This window comes from Siphateles boraxobius, unplaced genomic scaffold, assembly GCF_051911475.1.
Source record: "Siphateles boraxobius isolate OS27281-9 unplaced genomic scaffold, OSU_SipBor_1 119, whole genome shotgun sequence".
Lineage (NCBI taxonomy): Eukaryota > Metazoa > Chordata > Actinopteri > Cypriniformes > Leuciscidae > Siphateles > Siphateles boraxobius.
In genome coordinates, this window is record NW_027508721.1 from 1,846,218 (window position 1) to 1,863,929 (window position 17,712).

Here is a 17,712-nt window from a genome sequence, read left to right on the forward strand (position 1 = left end):
CAACAATACAATAAAGAGTAATATTGTGACATTTTATTACAATTCAAAATAACTGTTCTCTATTTTAATATATTTCAAATGTAATTTCCTCCTGTGAAGCAGCCATTACTCTAGTTATGATCCTTCAGAAATCCTTCTAAAATGCTGATTTGGTGTTCAAGACACATTTCTTATTATTAATATCAGTGTTGGCAGTTGTGCTGCTTAATATTTTTGTGTAAACCATGATACAGTACATACATTTTTTTCAGGATTCTTTGATTAATTGAAAATTAATTCAAAAAGAGAATTTATTTGAAATAGAAATCTTTTGCAACATTGTTAATGTCCCTTTTGATCAATTTAATGTGCCCTTGCTGAATAAAACTGTTCATTTCTTTTTAATCTTACTGACCCCAAACTTTTTAACTGTGGTGTACCTTATATGCTGGAGCTGCGTTCAATAATTTTTAAATGTATTATCAATGTGGTTTATCAGATATTGGGACTCTGCTGGGTGGACAGATTCATAATCAGCTGGAGAGAGAAGTAGTACCTGCTTTAGACAACGCTCTTCGCATGACAGCAGGTGCAAAAACAAACATACAGTACATACACAGAGGGGCTGAATTCACTAAACTGGACTGACATTTTAATGTGGCATTTCAATGCAAAACCATGAGTCTTATTCACTAACCATTCACTATCCAGTTTAACCACTGTAAGTGTTAAATACATTGAAGTGTCTGTCGGAAAGTAGTGTGTGCAAATAAATGACAGGCGCAATTCACATTCTCTTTTATTCTCTTCCCTTGTGAATTCAAGATCAATTACAAGAATTTCCAATTCAAGGCTGAATAAAAAAAGAATAATTGTAAGATTGTCATATTGTGAGATATAAGGTCAAGATTTTAAGTCGTAATTAAGTAAAGTAAATTGCGGGTTTTCAAGTAAAACCTCAGTCGTCAGATATAAGGTCAGAATTACTAGAAAAAAAGTCTAACTTAATTCAAAGGTAAGGCAGAAATGTATTTCCATATATTTTATATTTCCCATATATTAATTTTAAATAATTAATTACTTACAATATTTGATTTGTAGTTATAAATTGTAACTGAGCGTAATTAGTGCGTACTCTTCCATGGAGTTTTATAATTTAGTCTGATAAAAAGAAAATCAAACTGAACTACACACCTGTTTCTTTCCTGCTCACACATGTGCACATTGTAGAAGTTCTGTGTATTTAAACAAGCTGACCAAGACTTGAGATTCAGGATTAAAATCTCTTTTGCAAGAGTCACCTGGTCTAGAGGACAGCAAATGACAAACAGAAATGTCAGGCCAAAACTGAGCCAAAAATGTTCAGTTTTGATATTGCTAGTACCTTGCTCTACTGTTTAAGCTACAGGAACACCACAAAACACACTCACACTGATACTATTCTTATTAATTTGTTCCTTTCTGTTTCTGTTGCTTGTGATTTTGGATAAAAGTTAAAGTGGAAGGTGCTATTAAAGGTAAAAGTCAGAGGTTTCACCCACATGTTTTGTGAACAGAGATTGTGGTTGTTGTTGTTGTTTGTTCTGTTGTTGTTTTAAGTATTTTTGATATAAGCAGTCTTGTGTATCGTTATGTAATAGTGCAATATCTTTCGTTTCATCAAATTTATGAAATGAGAACCTAAATACTTTAGCTGCAGAAAAATCTGAATAGAGACAAATTTATAAGTGTTTTGGTTGTTCTGTGATCAGTTGTGTTTTTGCAATAGTGTAATCCCTCCGAATGGTTCATGTATTTATTTTTCTTCATGTGAGCGTGTTATAATGAAGGTGTGTGTGTGTACAGCCATGCGGGAGGCCAAAGAGTCATTAGAGAGTGTGACCACATCACTGGAGACCCTACAGGAAGGGACTGGCAGACTCCAGAACTCTCTTCAATCTGAACGTGCATCTCTCTCAAACACACTAAACGACCAGGCCTGCTCTAATGGAGACGTAACACACACCTGCAGCACCATCCGTGGAACACTCAGCCAGCTCGCTCTCAGCGCAAACTTTAATGGGGTAACACTCACACACACAGCCCACATATACATGTATGTGTATCAGGGTGTCATTGGCATAGGAATCTGTCAGTCATTATGCATAATAGTTAAAGATGAAATACATACCTTTTACGTTTTCTATCTTAAAATACTGTTCTTTCATCCCAGTTTATGTGCACAGACGACAAAAAGTAAAACATTTGTTGGAAATCAATGACTCTTTAGGTGAAATGTCCTCTGAGTGGCACTAAAAGCGAGTTTTATTTAGTTCTGTACAGATGAGGCTTCTAACTCTATAACTGAACTTTACATATAGTAATTTGTAAAATTAATATATATTCATGTTTTCCCCATGAGACTTGGTAAAGACTGTATCAGTGTATCAATTTGCTTAGTTTAGACAGGACATATTGAGGGCTCATCCATTCACCATGAAATCAAAATAGACAATTCTAATATTTTATGGAATATTGCAGTATTTATTATAAATTAGTTATACAATATTCTTTAAAAAAAAATTTGCTCTTGTCAAGTCCCATTCTTTTTTTTTCTTTTTTTTCGTTTCTTTTTTAGTTTAAGAAGTCATTTTACTCAGATATACATAATAATAGGAAAGAAAAAATGGTTCATGCTGTTTTTAAAAGCCAGTAAAATTCACAGCCACGATCCATGATTAGCTATATGCTAGTCATTTACAGGTGGTATTAATGGGAGGGGCATTGTATTTGATTGTAAAAAAATCTGTGTAGTGCAGGATTAGTCATCAGTATTTTTGTTCCATCTTCCTGGAAGAGACAGACGGTAAATAAAGGCAGCTGTGGTTTGTCAGTATTTTACCCTAAAAAATACGGTAGCAACCTTTTAGTTTTTATGGGACTTAAATTTACGGCAAAAAAATCATCAGCGGGACTTAAATTTATGGCGAAAAAAACAACAATCTTGTTTTTCATTAATTTATAAAACGTTATTATTAAATTTCTCTAAAGTACTAAAATCTGCTTTATATGTTTGTATGGAGCTAAATGGGGTCTTTAGGAACATCGTACAAAATGTTGGTCTGTGTTGTTTATTTGTGACTCCTGTGTGACTTCCAACAGTTGCCTGAGGTTGAGGGGCCTTTGGCCAATCTGGACGCTGTGCTTGAAACAGACCTCAGCAATATTGTACAGAAGGTCAGATGGGTCTATCTCTATCATACACCCACTAAATCCCCCGTAATGTATTGTGACAGTTTTCTCAGCACCTTTTCTTTTTGTTTATCTCTTTCAGGGCTACTCTTCCTTTAACGACACACCAAGGATGGTCAGGGAACAGACGAAAGGAATTGTGTCAGGTGAGGGCATTCTCTCTCTCTCTAGCGTATTAATCTATCTAGCTTTGTACCAAAACCTGGTCTGTTGACTAGCTGCCTATACATAGGGAGTATTGCATATGATGCCTTAATGCGGTGCCTTCATATAGCAAATACTCATTAGGTTTTTCAACAGAGCATCTCTCTGTACTCAACATGTTAACTTCATTTGTTCTCTGAAACTAAAGAAATCACCAAAAAACTAAATTTTATTTTGTTCTCGTATCTGTTCCTATGCATTCGGAAACGGGTCTGTCTTTTAAAAAATGAAGCTCTACCCAGTAAGTGTGCATCAAGTACTGTGTCCCTTCAACATTAATCCACACAGAGATGTTTTAGTGCTAGAGATGTTAGTCATTTTATGGAAATACTGGGGAAAAAATATGTTTCTGCCTTGTTTCTCATATTTATCACATCTCCATATTCCCAAACACATATTCGCTTCATCTTTCTGTCTCTCTCTGTTAAAGAAGTGAAAGGGCTGCTGGATAAGTCATGTGGAGAGATAATTGGTTTCACAAAGATGTTCCCAGTAGAACCAGCACTTGAGAACTTCACAAAGTTCCTGACGGAGAGCCAGAAGAACATTGAGGCGTACTACCCCCAGATCGACCAGCTGGACTTCTACAGGTACTTTCAGCAGCCATATCACCCTGTAGCCCAAGACTGGTTGCCCACTGAAGCTAAGCAGGGCTGAGCTTGGTCAGTACCTGGATGGGAGACCTCCTGAGAAAACCAGGTTGCTGCTGGAAGAGGTGTTAGTGAGGCCAGCAGGGGGTGCTCACCCTGTGGTCTGTGTGGGTCCTAACGCCCCAGTATAGTGATGGGGGCACTATACTGTCAAAGAGCACCGTCCTTCAGATGAGACGTTAAACCGAGGTCCTGACTCTCTGTGGTCACAAAAATATCCATGATGTCTTTCGGAAGTTTAGGGGTGTAACCCCGGCATCCTGGCAAATTTGCCCATTGGCCTCTGTCCATCATGGCCTCCTAATCATCCCCATATACTGATTGGCTTCATAACTCTGTCTCCTCTCCATCAATAAGCTGGTGTGTGGTGGGCGTTCTGGCACAGTATGGCTGCCGTTGCATCATCCAGGTGGATGCTGCACATTGGTGGTGGTTGAGGAGATTCCCCCTTCTATGTAAAGCGCTTTGAGTGCCGAGAAAAGCGCTATATATATGTTATGAATTTTTTTTTTTTTTATTACTTCTGTAGAGATTACTAATATAAAACTATGCTACACACATTACAGATATATTCAATTGTAACATCTTTTCTGAGATGTTATAGGGAGTGACAACCACATGATGCAACCGAATTTAGTCATAGAAAATTCATAGAAAAAATTCAAGTAGAAACAACTGCATTTACATTAAATGCACATAGTGTGTGCGGAACCAAACTGAACTAGTTGTTAATGACATATTTAGAAGTTCAAAATATTGAATTTATACACTACCACTCGTTTGAGGTCTGTAAGATTTTTTTTAAGTGTCTTATGCTCCCCCAGGCTGCATTTATTTAATCAAAAATGTAAAAATAAATAATATTAAAATAAAAAAATATTTGCAATTTATAAATTTGGGTGGGTTTTGTACATGGTTGAGTCGGTTGCCATAGTTATTCACTTGGATTACCTGTGAGTTCACCTGTGTATTTACAGGTTTTTTTTTACAGTCGCTATGACACATTTCTCAATACTAAGGTCACTTTTTCAAAACTCTTCACACTGTTCTCTTAACCAACTTTGAACTTCGCACAGCAGTTTATTTTACATTCAAAATGCACTAAAACTACCAAAACACTTCATACATGTCCCAAATCAATTCATTCTTACATAACACTTACAAAGTTAGTTAGTTTTTCACCCAATAAACACACTTTGTCACAATGACATAAAAAACACGAACAACAGTCAGCATTATACAGTTATTTATTTTGTATATATTTTTTTAGAAAACAAGAATGACACTCTCTACTGCTTATTATTCATTGCAGTATATGTTCAATAGTCTATGTTTACATAACAGTATAAAATTATTCCTAAGTTTTCCCCTTTTGTATAGATGGTAATGAAATTGAAAGATTAACACCTGGGTACATCTAATTGTTTTGATAGTATTTCTTTTCTTTTTTTATTCGTAATATATTTCAATATCGTATTACTATAGAAATGTAGCAAATTGCTGTCTTATTCACTTTTGTATTATGTTAGGTTTTGAACTTAAGTTTAACAGTTTAAAAAGAGTATGTAAGCATGTGCAAATTGGCCTGTATGAGTTTTGGCGGTTCATGTCTAAGTGAGAAATGTATTCATGTAATTTAAAAGATGTTATCATTGAATGCGTGCCAAAGCAATGGTCCACAATTTAGCCCACATAGACTGCTTTTATGATCACTGTGTGAAGAGTTTTGAAAAAGTGACCAAATTAATGAGAAATGTTTCCTTGTATTTGTAAAAAAATAAACAAATAAAAATGTAAATGTTTAGTTCATTTTTCTTTTCTCGTCGCATCTCTACTGGTTGTTCTGTTAATGTTTTTCTAGTCAAATTTTCTTGAGTATTTTGTTTAGTGTTTATAGTTAATAAATCTTCAACTGCCAGTGATTAGATCCATATCTTTATTTTCTGTGTGCTTGCAACCATGCGTGACAGTAACATATAAAAGTACGTAACTGAGAATGACGTGATTTGAGACATGAATGAAGTGTTGTGGTAGTTTGAGTGCATTTTGAATGTGAAATAAACTGCTGTGCCAAGATGAAATTTGATTAGGAGTACTGTGTGAAGAGTTTTGAAAAAGTGACCTAAGTATTGAGAAATGTGTCAATTGCAAAAAAAACTGTAATGCATTATTGCTGAATGTATTATGTATAAGGCCTGATTTATTTTTTAAAACTTAATAAAAATCTTGCAGTCACAGTCTACACTCTCATTTTAACTCAATATCTCTTTATCTCTGTATTTGTGTCTCTAGATGGATAGGGTGTGTAGTGATCTGCTGTATGGTCGTGCTGGTTCTGGCCTTTAATTTCCTGGGTTTGCTGTGTGGATCATGTGGCTATGATAAAAATGCCACACCCACCGCACGTGGATGTCTGTCCAACACTGGAGGAAACCTGCTGATGGCGTGAGTTACCATGGAAACATATGTATAATATCAAATATTATATTTTATTATAGTTAAAAGTTAGATACTAACTTCTCTTTTTCACTTTTTTGGTTCTGTTTTTGAGCAGTTCTGTAGGCTTCAGCTTTATCTTCTCTTGGGTGCTCATGGGAGTTGTAGTCACCACATTTGTTGTTGGAGGAAACATAGAGAAGCTTGTGTGTGAGCCGCTGGCTAACAGACAGATTTTTAAGGTACTGGCACAATACTCTATGGTTAACAAAAATTGAACAATTTATATTAAGTGTCTTTAACTACTATGTAGTAACATTTAAATTGATCATTTATTATGTACATACATTTTTACATTGTCCCTTACCTTACCCATATCTCACCTCAATAGCAGAAACATGAACACAATAAGTACATTGTACCTAACGTTTTTTAATGTAAGTACATAGTAGTAAAAAGACACCAAATAAAAAGTGTGACCCAATTTGATTTCCAGTTTAATAATAGATAATAGCTTATAATGTAGATGTAGAAAAACCTTCCTGTGGCAAATGTCTCCAACACGCAATACACTTGCACCGGTTCAGATCTCAGCTTCTGGTTCTTTCCGATCCTGTCCCACTCTCTCTCTGACTTCTCTTCCTGTCCACTCTTCACTATATACTACATATATAAAAAAAGGCAAAAATAGATCTTTACGAAAAACAAATCCCTTTATTTTAAGGTGTCCTTATTACAGTGTACAGTATACATTTAAGTACTGAGTAATATTTATTGACGACATGTACTTAATATAGGGTTAGGTTTAGTTGCATGTACATTTACCAATTTTACTATAGTAAGTACAAGTAACAGGTTTACCAAGGAAACTATGGTTACACTTTATTACACGTGTTACAGTGTAATTATACAAATAAGTACTGAGTAATATTAATGAACAATTAATCAATTTTTTATTAATGTACTTATATAATTAGGGTAAGGGTTAGTTCCTTATAGTTGTGCATACTTTACTGTTATTACTATAGTAAGTAATTACATAAGCTGTGTAATGGGGACATAAAATAAAATGTTACCAACACTGTAAAATAAAGTGGTGCCAAAATATCTAATTTTGTTACTCATGACAGTTTGTACGCCTTTAATATTAAATGAAAAGTTCTTCTTTTGTGTTCTACAGAATAAGGAAAATCATACAAGTTTGCAACAACACAAAGCTAAAATGAAACTGAAGATAGAATTATCATCTTAAATGTACTGATTAGCATATGGAAAATTTACTCTTTTGAATATAATTTGGATTTTTTATTGCTGTGCAGATTATTGACACACCATACTTGGTCCATCCTGCCAAAAAGAACGTCCTTCCTGGCATGCTGTTTCAAGATCCAAACATCGACCTTACTATCGGCAGTATGTACAGGTAAGTGAGCAAAGATCAATGCTAAAGATCAATGAGAAGTTTTAAATCTTTAGCTCACCCAAAACTAAAGATGATGTCATAAATAACCTTGTGTCGTTCCAAACCTATAAGACTTTCGTTTATCTTTGAAATATATTATATATATTTTCAAAGATATTTTTAATGAAACCTGAGAGATTTCTTTATCTCTAGTGAAAGTCTTTGACCCTTTAAAAAGTTCATAAAAACAAATCGAGCAGTTTGTCTTTTAAAGAGACAAAATCATTTTATATGATGAGGGATCAAAATCGCTCAGGTTTTATTCAAAAATATCTTCATTTGTGTTTCGAAAATGAGTTTGGAACAAGTCTTTGGGTGAACTATCTCTGTAATAAATAATTTATTTGACAATAGAGGCTGTTTGCTCTTTGAGAAGATTGATTTACTGTGTTGATTTACTTTTCTTTTTTGTTTCTCTTGCTCATAGAGATTGTTATGAGAATAATGGTTTATATTCAGCACTACAACTGGAGACCAAGTTCAACTTCAACAAGTTTCTCAATGCCACAGTGGTGTGTGAAAAAACCAAATGCATTTCACATGTCTTTGTGTATATCTACTGTAAATACTGAGCATGACATCAGTACTCTAACCACGTGTTTGTGATTTCTTAACAGTATAGCTTGGAAATGGCCAAGCTATTTAATAGTGTGAATGTGGATCTCCAGGGAATGCTTCTTCTGGAACAGGAGGGCAAAGATAACCTTATCGACTTCGCCAACACAGGCATTGGAGAAATCGACTATCAGGCTTATCTAACTGAGGTAACTCTCACACTCTCATAGACACTTACAGCCACAACGGTAGAACACACTTTAAGGATGATTTCATTGACAGGTGAATAAAGGAGTGACGGTTGTGGATCTTTTGTCCTACGCAAATGAACTTGAAGCTCAAGCAGACCAACTGGTGAGTCAAATACAAATGAATCACTTTCAACTGGTTGAAATGCTAGCTAGTGTCTTATTTTATAACATGTGAAGATTTGAAGATATTAGCATTTCAGTAGGTCAGATAATATTTACTGTATATATCAAAGTGAGTCATGTCAGTTAACTCTAAGTGGTCAGTCTCTGGAACATTTTGAAATTTTATATGGCAATGTCCCCTCCAGTGTAGAGGGACAAAGGCACTGCATTCATGAGGTGAAAACACACAGCTACAGGATGTGTGGAGCTGCAGTGTGTGCGTGTGCTTATGGGAATATGACTGAGGGCCTTTTACAGCACTTGGGCATAAAATGTTAGTCTGAGAATTGAGCTTATTCGTTAATAGATATTGTTTATAGTTAACAAATAAGTCAAACTATACCTGTCGTATTGCAAGTTTATACATTTTACCATAGAATTATATTTTACCCTTTGTCCCAGACATAGTCGTTAAATCTTATAATATAAATATTCATCATAAAATATTACAATTTTAAATCTATAATTGTCATGATTTGGCTGGGTGAGTTGTAAGACTGGAAAAACTGGAAGAGAGCGCAACTCTCTGAGAGAACAAAGGAAACGTCTCAGGTTACAACTGTAACCATAGATCCCTGAGAAAGGGAATGAGACAATGCGTCGATGGCGCTTTGGGAACGCTTCCAGCGAGAATGCGTCTGAAGCATCTATGTCAACTAGTCCAATGGAAGGAATGAACGTCATGGGTGGGTGGCGTCATGACCAGGAAAGGATAAGAGCGCATCCGGTGCAACCGGCATTAGCTTCGAAAATTGCAGAAGCAAGTCGATCACAGGGATGCATGAAGTATGGCAGGGCGACGCATCGTCTTGTTCCCTTTCTCAGGGAACTATGGTTACAGTCGTAACCTGAGACGTTCCCTTTCGAGGGAACTCGCGATGCGTCGATGACACTTTAGGAACAAGAATACCCAAATCGCCAAACTTTCAAATGCCTGAGTGTCAGCCTGTTGTCATCACTACACTAAGCACTAAGCACCTGAGACCTTGGCACAGCGTCCAGGTCCAGGCTATAAAATCTGATTAGTGTGAGCGGTCAGGACCTGCCCGCCGCATCACAAATGTCTTGGAGAGAACTCCAGATAATAAAGCTTAGAAGCCATGCTCCTAGTGGAATGAGCTCTGACCACCAAATGTTTGGCCAGGGGACTCACAAGCAAGAAGAATAGAATTGACTATCTATTTGCTCAATAGGTTGGATTTTCTCCACGGAGAAGTCCGATGAACATAAGTGTCCAGTGCTCGCACTGGGCCTCGGAACAAAAGCATAATAGGCCTCGGAATAATGCATTTACCTGACATAATTGTAAACATTTGATTTTATTCTTACTGACATTTTCAGTAAAGAATAGTCAAACATTCGTTCACATTTAATGATGCACAGATATCATTAAAACCTTTTCATTTATGTAGTCAGATGAAATAACGAGATAATACGTATGAAAAAATGTATTTCATTTAATCAAATTACTTTGCCACGCGGAAAGACAGTAACACGCAGAGACCTTCACGCGTTCTATCGGAAAACCTCCATTGGGCCAATTTAGACAGGCTTACGAAATGGTGCGTTCAGGAAGACTGATCAGGATTAAACAATTTATTTACAAACAAGACACGTACCAAATTGAAGACTGGAACCGACAAGGGAGAACTGAAACTAGGGAGACTATACAGTATGCACTGACAAATGAGGAGTCTAAGTGACAACAGCTGCACACAGTGAGGGATGATGTCTGTGATTAGGTTTATGTATACAGGTAACAGGTGAAACCGATAAACAATGAAACACGTGGTGAACAAACACAGAGGCAAAACAAGGCAAAACAAAGTCCAAGACAGGTGTCACAGTGACAATAATCAATAAAAGAGTGAAATAAGCATAAACCATATTTATTGAATGATAATTATTTATACCAATTTTCACAAATTACAAGTCCTGACTAACAATATCAGAATTTAATTTAATATTTAAATGTATTATTAAATTCAATTTCGTATCAATAAATTTCTAGTTCTGAAATTAGCCTTAGTAAGTTTATTGTGTTTTACATTTTATTCCAAACAGTTCATTTACAACACAAAATGATGTTAAAGATGTGGTGAAAATGTTTATTATAAACTAGTGAAAGGGTTTTTTTTTGTTGTTGTTTTTTAAAGTGTTTTGGGGTGGGACAATTCTATTCATTTTCAATGTATCTCTCTCCCACTTTCTTTCTTAGCGACGTGGGGCTCTTGAGAATGCGCTCAAGGGTCATGCCAGTAGTATCAGACAGATCCACAAAGATCAAGTGGTGCCAATGGAGCAGGCTATGGTAACACACACACACAAACACACAAACACACACACACACACACACACACACACACACACACACACACACACACACACACACACACACACACACACACACACACACACACACACACACACACACACACACACACACACACACACACCACAAACTATTTACTTACACTTTTACTGTTTTTATTTTACAGCTAGTTAATATTAATATTAAATTAAAATTAATATTAATATTAAAATTCTATAACCGACACTAACACTAACAGAGCATTTTTACAATAATTTTTTTTATTATTATTATTTTATACCTTTTTACATATGAGGATATTCTCAAAAGGAGGTTTTATCAGATTTAGCTCACTTATGATTGCAAATTTGTCCTCAAAATATTGATAAGTAAATATATACAAACAAACACACAAACTGGTATGGTTTACGGGAAACATAAGCACAGAATAAAACATTAACAATAAAACAACATCACAGAAAACGTTTGTCATTTTTTAAATTAGAATAAAAAATGTTTGAAGCCATTTGGTTTATGAGGACACAGAAAGTTTTATTCTAAGTTTTATTCTTTATTCTATTTTTTCAAATGGAACCAAAGAAATTTGTAAAAGCAAGGGTAAGCCAACAGCTGGTCTCATGTGACGTGACTAAACAAAAATAGATGTACTTTGTAAAAAATGTGTTTCAGTAATGTGAAAAACTTTAGTAGTTCAGAAGTGTTTTGTAAATGTTTGTGTTTGCTAGTCTGTTTAGGTGTCTTTTTTTAAAACATTGTGTTTGTACTGTGTGATTTCTTGTATTCCAATGACTAAAGAATTGAATTCAAAAGAACACGCTGGAGCATGACTTACTAAAAAATATTGAATAGAATAAGAATCATAGGAAAAAACAGTGACTCATGGAGGGGTTATATATTTACTTAAGTAGAATGTATGTGTTTTTTTCTTGTAGGGCACTCTAAGTCAAAGCATCAAACTGCTTCAGAAAACATCCAGAGAACTACCTGTAAGTCCATTAAATACAAACAATTATATGTACATCTTTCTATAAAATAAATGCCTCCTGATTTTAATATAGATAATGAAATGACATTTATACATGGTTAGGAGTGGATAATGTGTCCGAATAGATTTTAGGGACTATGTATAATTATTATGTGAAGAATTATGTAATATTTCTCACTTTTTTTCCCTCTAGATTAAAGTGACAAATGTCCTGAATGCCATCGAGGCAGCAGAGTATCTCATCTCCAACAATGTCTCTCACGTGGTCAAACAGGTACAAATACGTGTTTCATTTTTTACAATTTATTAATTTACTAATTGTACATTTTTATTCATAGATACATACTGCATATATCTTAATTATTACATGTTTTCCAGTAAAAATAAATGAATACATACACATCTAATCATCATTAAAACAAGATACATTTACTTGAGAAGCCAATTGTATAAGATATTGAGACTTGTTTTTAGAGACCATATCTTGAATTGGGTTATTTTTCTTGTTTTAACAATAAACCACATTAATTATTTTATTAGATGTAAGCTTAAAACACAAAACATTGTAACAAATGGTGTAATGTGGGGGAAAAATTATATTAATTGTAGATATATTCTCTAAAAACAAGTACATTTATCTTGTTTTAAAGGCATTTACTGGACAAAATACTAATGAAGAAAAAAGTATATATTTTATATACAAATGCTCTGTTACAGTATGTATATATTTTTTTAACCATTTTTTTATTGTTAAAAAATGTCACAGGAGACTGAAAAATTCATTAAGAACATTGTGGGATACTTTTCACAATATACGGCGTGGGTCAAGCACTCAGTGAGTATGCTAAGATAAGACAAAGTCCAGCATTTTCCTTAAGAGCAGCACTTTATCATGTTACACTGCAACTAAATCAGTTATGTACTAATGTGTGTCTCTGTATGTGCAGCTGGCAATGGAGGTTGCCCAGTGCAAGCCCATCAGCAACATTGTGGACTCGCTAGAGATCGTAGCCTGCAGCTTCATTGTTGACTCAGTGGTAAGATATACAAAACCGTTTTAAAACATATAGCACATGCAAGAACCCACACTTCATGAGAAATAATGGATATACCCGTGAATATGTGCAGCACATGCATCAATGTCCCCCAACACACACACACAGAGCAGAACAAGATTGTCGCTGTTCACACTCTGAGCCCCCAGATGCAGCGGAAGGGAGATGTTATTGCAGTGTGTATGCTGGTGTGTGTGTGTGTGTGTGTAAAAACATCTATGAACTTACAGAAATATACAATCCAAAGGCAAACATCCACTCACATTCACAGAGCCGTGTAATCGGGGACTTCCCAGCCTCTGATTTCTGCTGTTAAATTAAAGGGATAGTAATTGCCAGTTACTCTCTCTCAATTTGCTCCAAACCCTTATGACTTTCTTTTAAAAAAAATCAAAAACACAAGGAGATGTTAGACAGGGAGTTTAAATACTTGGAATAAGTCATATTAATCATATGGACTGCTTCTATGGTGCTTTATGTCACGTATGGAGCTTGACAGACACTGTCTGTGATGTCAATATTTTAAAGGCCAATTCACACCACACAGACAAACGGCAACAAACAGGTTTGTTGTATTTTGTCGGATCAGTGTGTTACCCCTGTCACCGTCTGTTGCCGTTGGTCGGGGTTTATTTTCACCCGACTGAATGTTCAATCAGCGTTTGTCGGTGACTGTTGGGGCAGTGTGAACACGACAGTTATTTTTCGTAAAATTCTAAATCCAACGGACAACTTGTTTGTTGGTGTTTGTTGCCGTTTGCCTGTGCGGTGTGAATTGGCCTTGAAATATGTACAGTATTGACATTTATGTGGTAACACTTTAAAATAAGGTTCCATTTGTTAGCATTAGTTAACTACATTAGTTAAACATGAACTAAAAATACTTCTAAAGCACTTATTAATCTTAGTCAATGTTAATTTCATTGTTAATGTTAATTTAATGTTGGTTATTTTTTAACCAACATTAACAAAGATAACAATGAGCAATGAATTTGTTACAGTATATATTTAAGCGGGGACACACTTAACTACTGTAAGGCCGATTATGAATGTAATGTGATACTTACGACTGATCATGCCCAAACGTGCAGAGTCAGAGACAGTTGCGTTCAGTCAGTGTTCACAGTCTGTGTTTAAAATCTGCTCCAGTCGATGGAAACAGTCTGAAAGTCTGTTCAGCTCAATCTTAGAACGTTTCAGCTAGTCATTAGGTGTGTCATTAGATATGTATGCATTAATTAACTTTAATGAATGTGACCTTATGGTAAGGTGTTGGCATTTATGTTGTACAATGTTATTGTTGTTTACTACTATACTCAGAATATCCCTGCAGACTGGGTCAATCCATTTAACAGAGAGATTTATCACACCTCGACAACAAGATGAGCATTAGATGAGGATAGAAAAAGCACTGATTAAACAGTCATTTTAATATTTTTGAAAGAAGTTCCTTATTCTCACCAAGGCTTCTTTATTTGATTAAGCATACAGTAAAAACAGTAATATTGTGAAATATTTTTACAATTTAAAATGACTGTTTTCTAATTTAATACATTTTAAAATGTAACTTATTTGTGTGATGACAAAGCTGAATTTTCATCCTAATATGCTTATTTGGTGATCAATATTTTTGATGAATAGAAAGTTCAAAAGAACAGCATTAATTTAAAATAGAAATCTTTTGTAATGTCTTTACTGTCACTTCTGATCAATTTAATGCATTCTTGACGAATATTTCTTTAAAAAAATCTTACTGACCTCAGACTTTTGAATAGTAGTGTATGTACGGTCACATATTCCTTTTTCATATTTTAAATTAAAACCTATGAGGACAATTTTATATATGTGTTTAACAAAGCATTTATATTAGCTGTTTATGGACATTTATGCTAATGTGTTCTCTTGCATTTGTGTGTTTTAGAACACATTCTGGTTTGGTCTGGGAGGATGCTGTATGTTACTCATTCCCAGCATTATCATATCGGTAAAACTTGCCAAATTCTACCGCAGGATGGACACTGAGGACGTCTATGATGAGTGAGTTTCTAATTGCTGAATTTAGGTTAATCTACCTGTCATATGTGAAGTGAAATATGGCCTTATAAAACAGATCAAGCTTTTTCTAAAAGAAACTGCAACTAAACTGAAAATCTTTTACCAAGATTCAAGAATGACTTTCACTCCACAGGTGTTTGAAACAACCTTGTTTCCTTCTTTTAAAGTCATCATATGTCTCTTCCTCAACTTCCACTCTTCAGTCTTTAACATATTCTCCTTTTGTTCACGTTCTGATAACCAAACACATCTTCTTTCTATTTTCTCATCTTTTCATCTATCTCAACTTTTCAATTTTTTTTTACTTTTCATCTTATCATTGCACCTTTGAAACCTTCAATACTATCTTTATATATTTTTTCACTCAGTGAACTTAACTTTCATTCATTCATCTCATGTTAATTTTACAAGCAGTTGATTAAAAGTTTACTTTTACATTCACTGTTTTACAGTAGTGTGGATGTTGTTGTCAGTGGTTATCATAGTGAACCTTTATATGGCATAAACAACCCAGTGATGAGCAGGTAGAGTTTATTCCACCTCTTCATCTCTATGCATGTTGAAATCATCAGTCATAGCTAAATGTCTATAGTAATCAATTGTGTGCATGGACTTTTTTTTGTTCTGTATGGACCCTTTTCACCGACTGTGATGGACTTCCATAACTATTAACATTGTATATCTTGCAAAGTTTTTTTTATATTGTATTTATATTTATAACACCATACTTTGCAGTACCATTTGTGTTAAATTACAAAAAACACAAAATAGCATAGATGTGTATAATCGTATTGTTTCATTGGCAAAAGCAAGAACAATAGATGTCGTGTAACTATCAGCATAGTTTTTATGTCGGTGGATCCCTACTTTTTGATTGATCTGTTATAATTCATTATGAAATCTTACTAAATCAATCAAAAACACATTTCATACATACAAAATTAATACATTTTTAAAAATGATTTATGAAAGCAAATATTGAACTGTGTAATAGCATGACATTCGTTCCTCAGCATGCATCTCTATCCATATATATCGGCTACGTCCGAAAACGTATTCAGCTGACTTGTTGCCTCACTGCCCTATCAGGCAACAACTTTGTTTGATTTCGGACAGACTTCTGAGGCAACGTAACCGATTAATGATCTTCTGCAAAATAGAGTGAGCTTTGGTGAAAACTAAGAAAAATATTTTATAACTACAATTGTAATTTCTCACTTGAAATGACATCTGAAGTGGAAACCGTTGGTCAAAAAAACGTTGGTCAAAAAACACATACTGACGACCAACTTTCAGATGCCATCTTTCTTTTTTAGCTCAACTGTCACAAAATGGAACACAGGATTGTGGGATATCAAAGAAAGCAAACTATACATCAATGCTGCCTTCAGAAATCGATCAGATGAAGATTTCTCAGCTAACATTGGATTCTGACATGCCTCGATGCCTTCCTCTCTTGCAATGCATCCTCTGAAATCAGCATTTATAGGTTTCGGACGCAGCCATACTCTGCATGACAGTTTCTGTGCTTTTTTGAAACTAAACTAAAGACCACTTTTTTTTTTTTTTGATCTGACCAATTTATACTGCCATTCCAAAATTTCAAAACCCAAAAAGGTTTATTCAAAACGAACCTATATTTTTTTCAGCTATCCATCCTATGACACAATGAGGTGGTATCCTCGGGCCTCTGCCCCCCCGAGACAGCCTGACTGGTGACAAATTCACACACACATACACACTTTCACTGGGGGTATGCAACCGTACATGCAGCCTACAGGTACAAAACCTTTCAACAGTTGATCTGTTCGTCCATTATGTTTTATACCTTTCCATTATATCCATACATATCCTCTATCAAACAAACACATTTGTTCATGTCAGTGTTCCTCTTGTTGATTCTGCTTCTTTTACTGCTGATGTCTGAACTGGAATTTTTTCGCACTTTGTGCTCATTCATTCCTTCTTTCCATCTTTCCACTTTTCTCTGTCGCACATTCTCTGTGAAACCATCAAGAATACACAAATGTTCCATGTTCTACAGTCGTGCGCATGATCCATAAAGTAACTTACAGACTCTGTTCTGCCACTGGTGTGAGACATTCCTGTTTCACCGAAATCATTTATGTTGTCACTGATCTTTCACATGTTCTTCCAGTAACACATCACTCTGTTTATGTAGCCTTGCATGACTTCCTGTCACTCATCCACCTTTGATACGTTTTTACCTGACTTTTCATCATTGTATAAATGAAGTAACTGGAAGTACTGTCATTTTTGTGGAGTCTTAGTGAATTTTTCTTATTTTTCTTTTACAGTGGTGCTGAGAACTGGAGCTAAATAGAGTTTAGCACG

The 17,712-nt window shown here is 35.0% G+C and overlaps 1 protein-coding gene across 11 annotated transcripts in view; it reads left to right on the forward strand.

The window, feature by feature from the left end:
* The window catches only part of prom1b (prominin 1 b), a 45,505-nt gene that overhangs the window by 26,023 nt on the left and 1,770 nt on the right, over positions 1-17,712 (forward strand). The window contains exons 7-28 of one of the 11 annotated variants that reach the window (XM_077203733.1): positions 479-568; positions 1,473-1,496; positions 1,825-2,042; positions 3,121-3,195; positions 3,293-3,356; positions 3,845-4,004; positions 6,357-6,509; positions 6,619-6,742; positions 7,820-7,923; positions 8,390-8,474; positions 8,580-8,726; positions 8,800-8,871; positions 11,149-11,241; positions 11,842-11,859; positions 12,195-12,248; positions 12,441-12,521; positions 13,014-13,082; positions 13,195-13,284; positions 15,224-15,339; positions 15,810-15,881; positions 17,007-17,137; positions 17,676-17,712. In XM_077203733.1, the coding sequence (XP_077059848.1) occupies positions 479-568; positions 1,473-1,496; positions 1,825-2,042; positions 3,121-3,195; positions 3,293-3,356; positions 3,845-4,004; positions 6,357-6,509; positions 6,619-6,742; positions 7,820-7,923; positions 8,390-8,474; positions 8,580-8,726; positions 8,800-8,871; positions 11,149-11,241; positions 11,842-11,859; positions 12,195-12,248; positions 12,441-12,521; positions 13,014-13,082; positions 13,195-13,284; positions 15,224-15,339; positions 15,810-15,881; positions 17,007-17,076 (1,979 nt within the window). In that variant the 3' untranslated portion in view covers positions 17,077-17,137; positions 17,676-17,712. The remainder of the gene's footprint in view (positions 1-478; positions 569-1,472; positions 1,497-1,824; positions 2,043-3,120; positions 3,196-3,292; positions 3,357-3,844; positions 4,005-6,356; positions 6,510-6,618; positions 6,743-7,819; positions 7,924-8,389; positions 8,475-8,579; positions 8,727-8,799; positions 8,872-11,148; positions 11,242-11,841; positions 11,860-12,194; positions 12,249-12,440; positions 12,522-13,013; positions 13,083-13,194; positions 13,285-15,223; positions 15,340-15,809; positions 15,882-17,006; positions 17,138-17,675) is intronic. The other 10 variants (XM_077203769.1, XM_077203744.1, XM_077203752.1 and 7 more) reach the window with 10 other exon arrangements.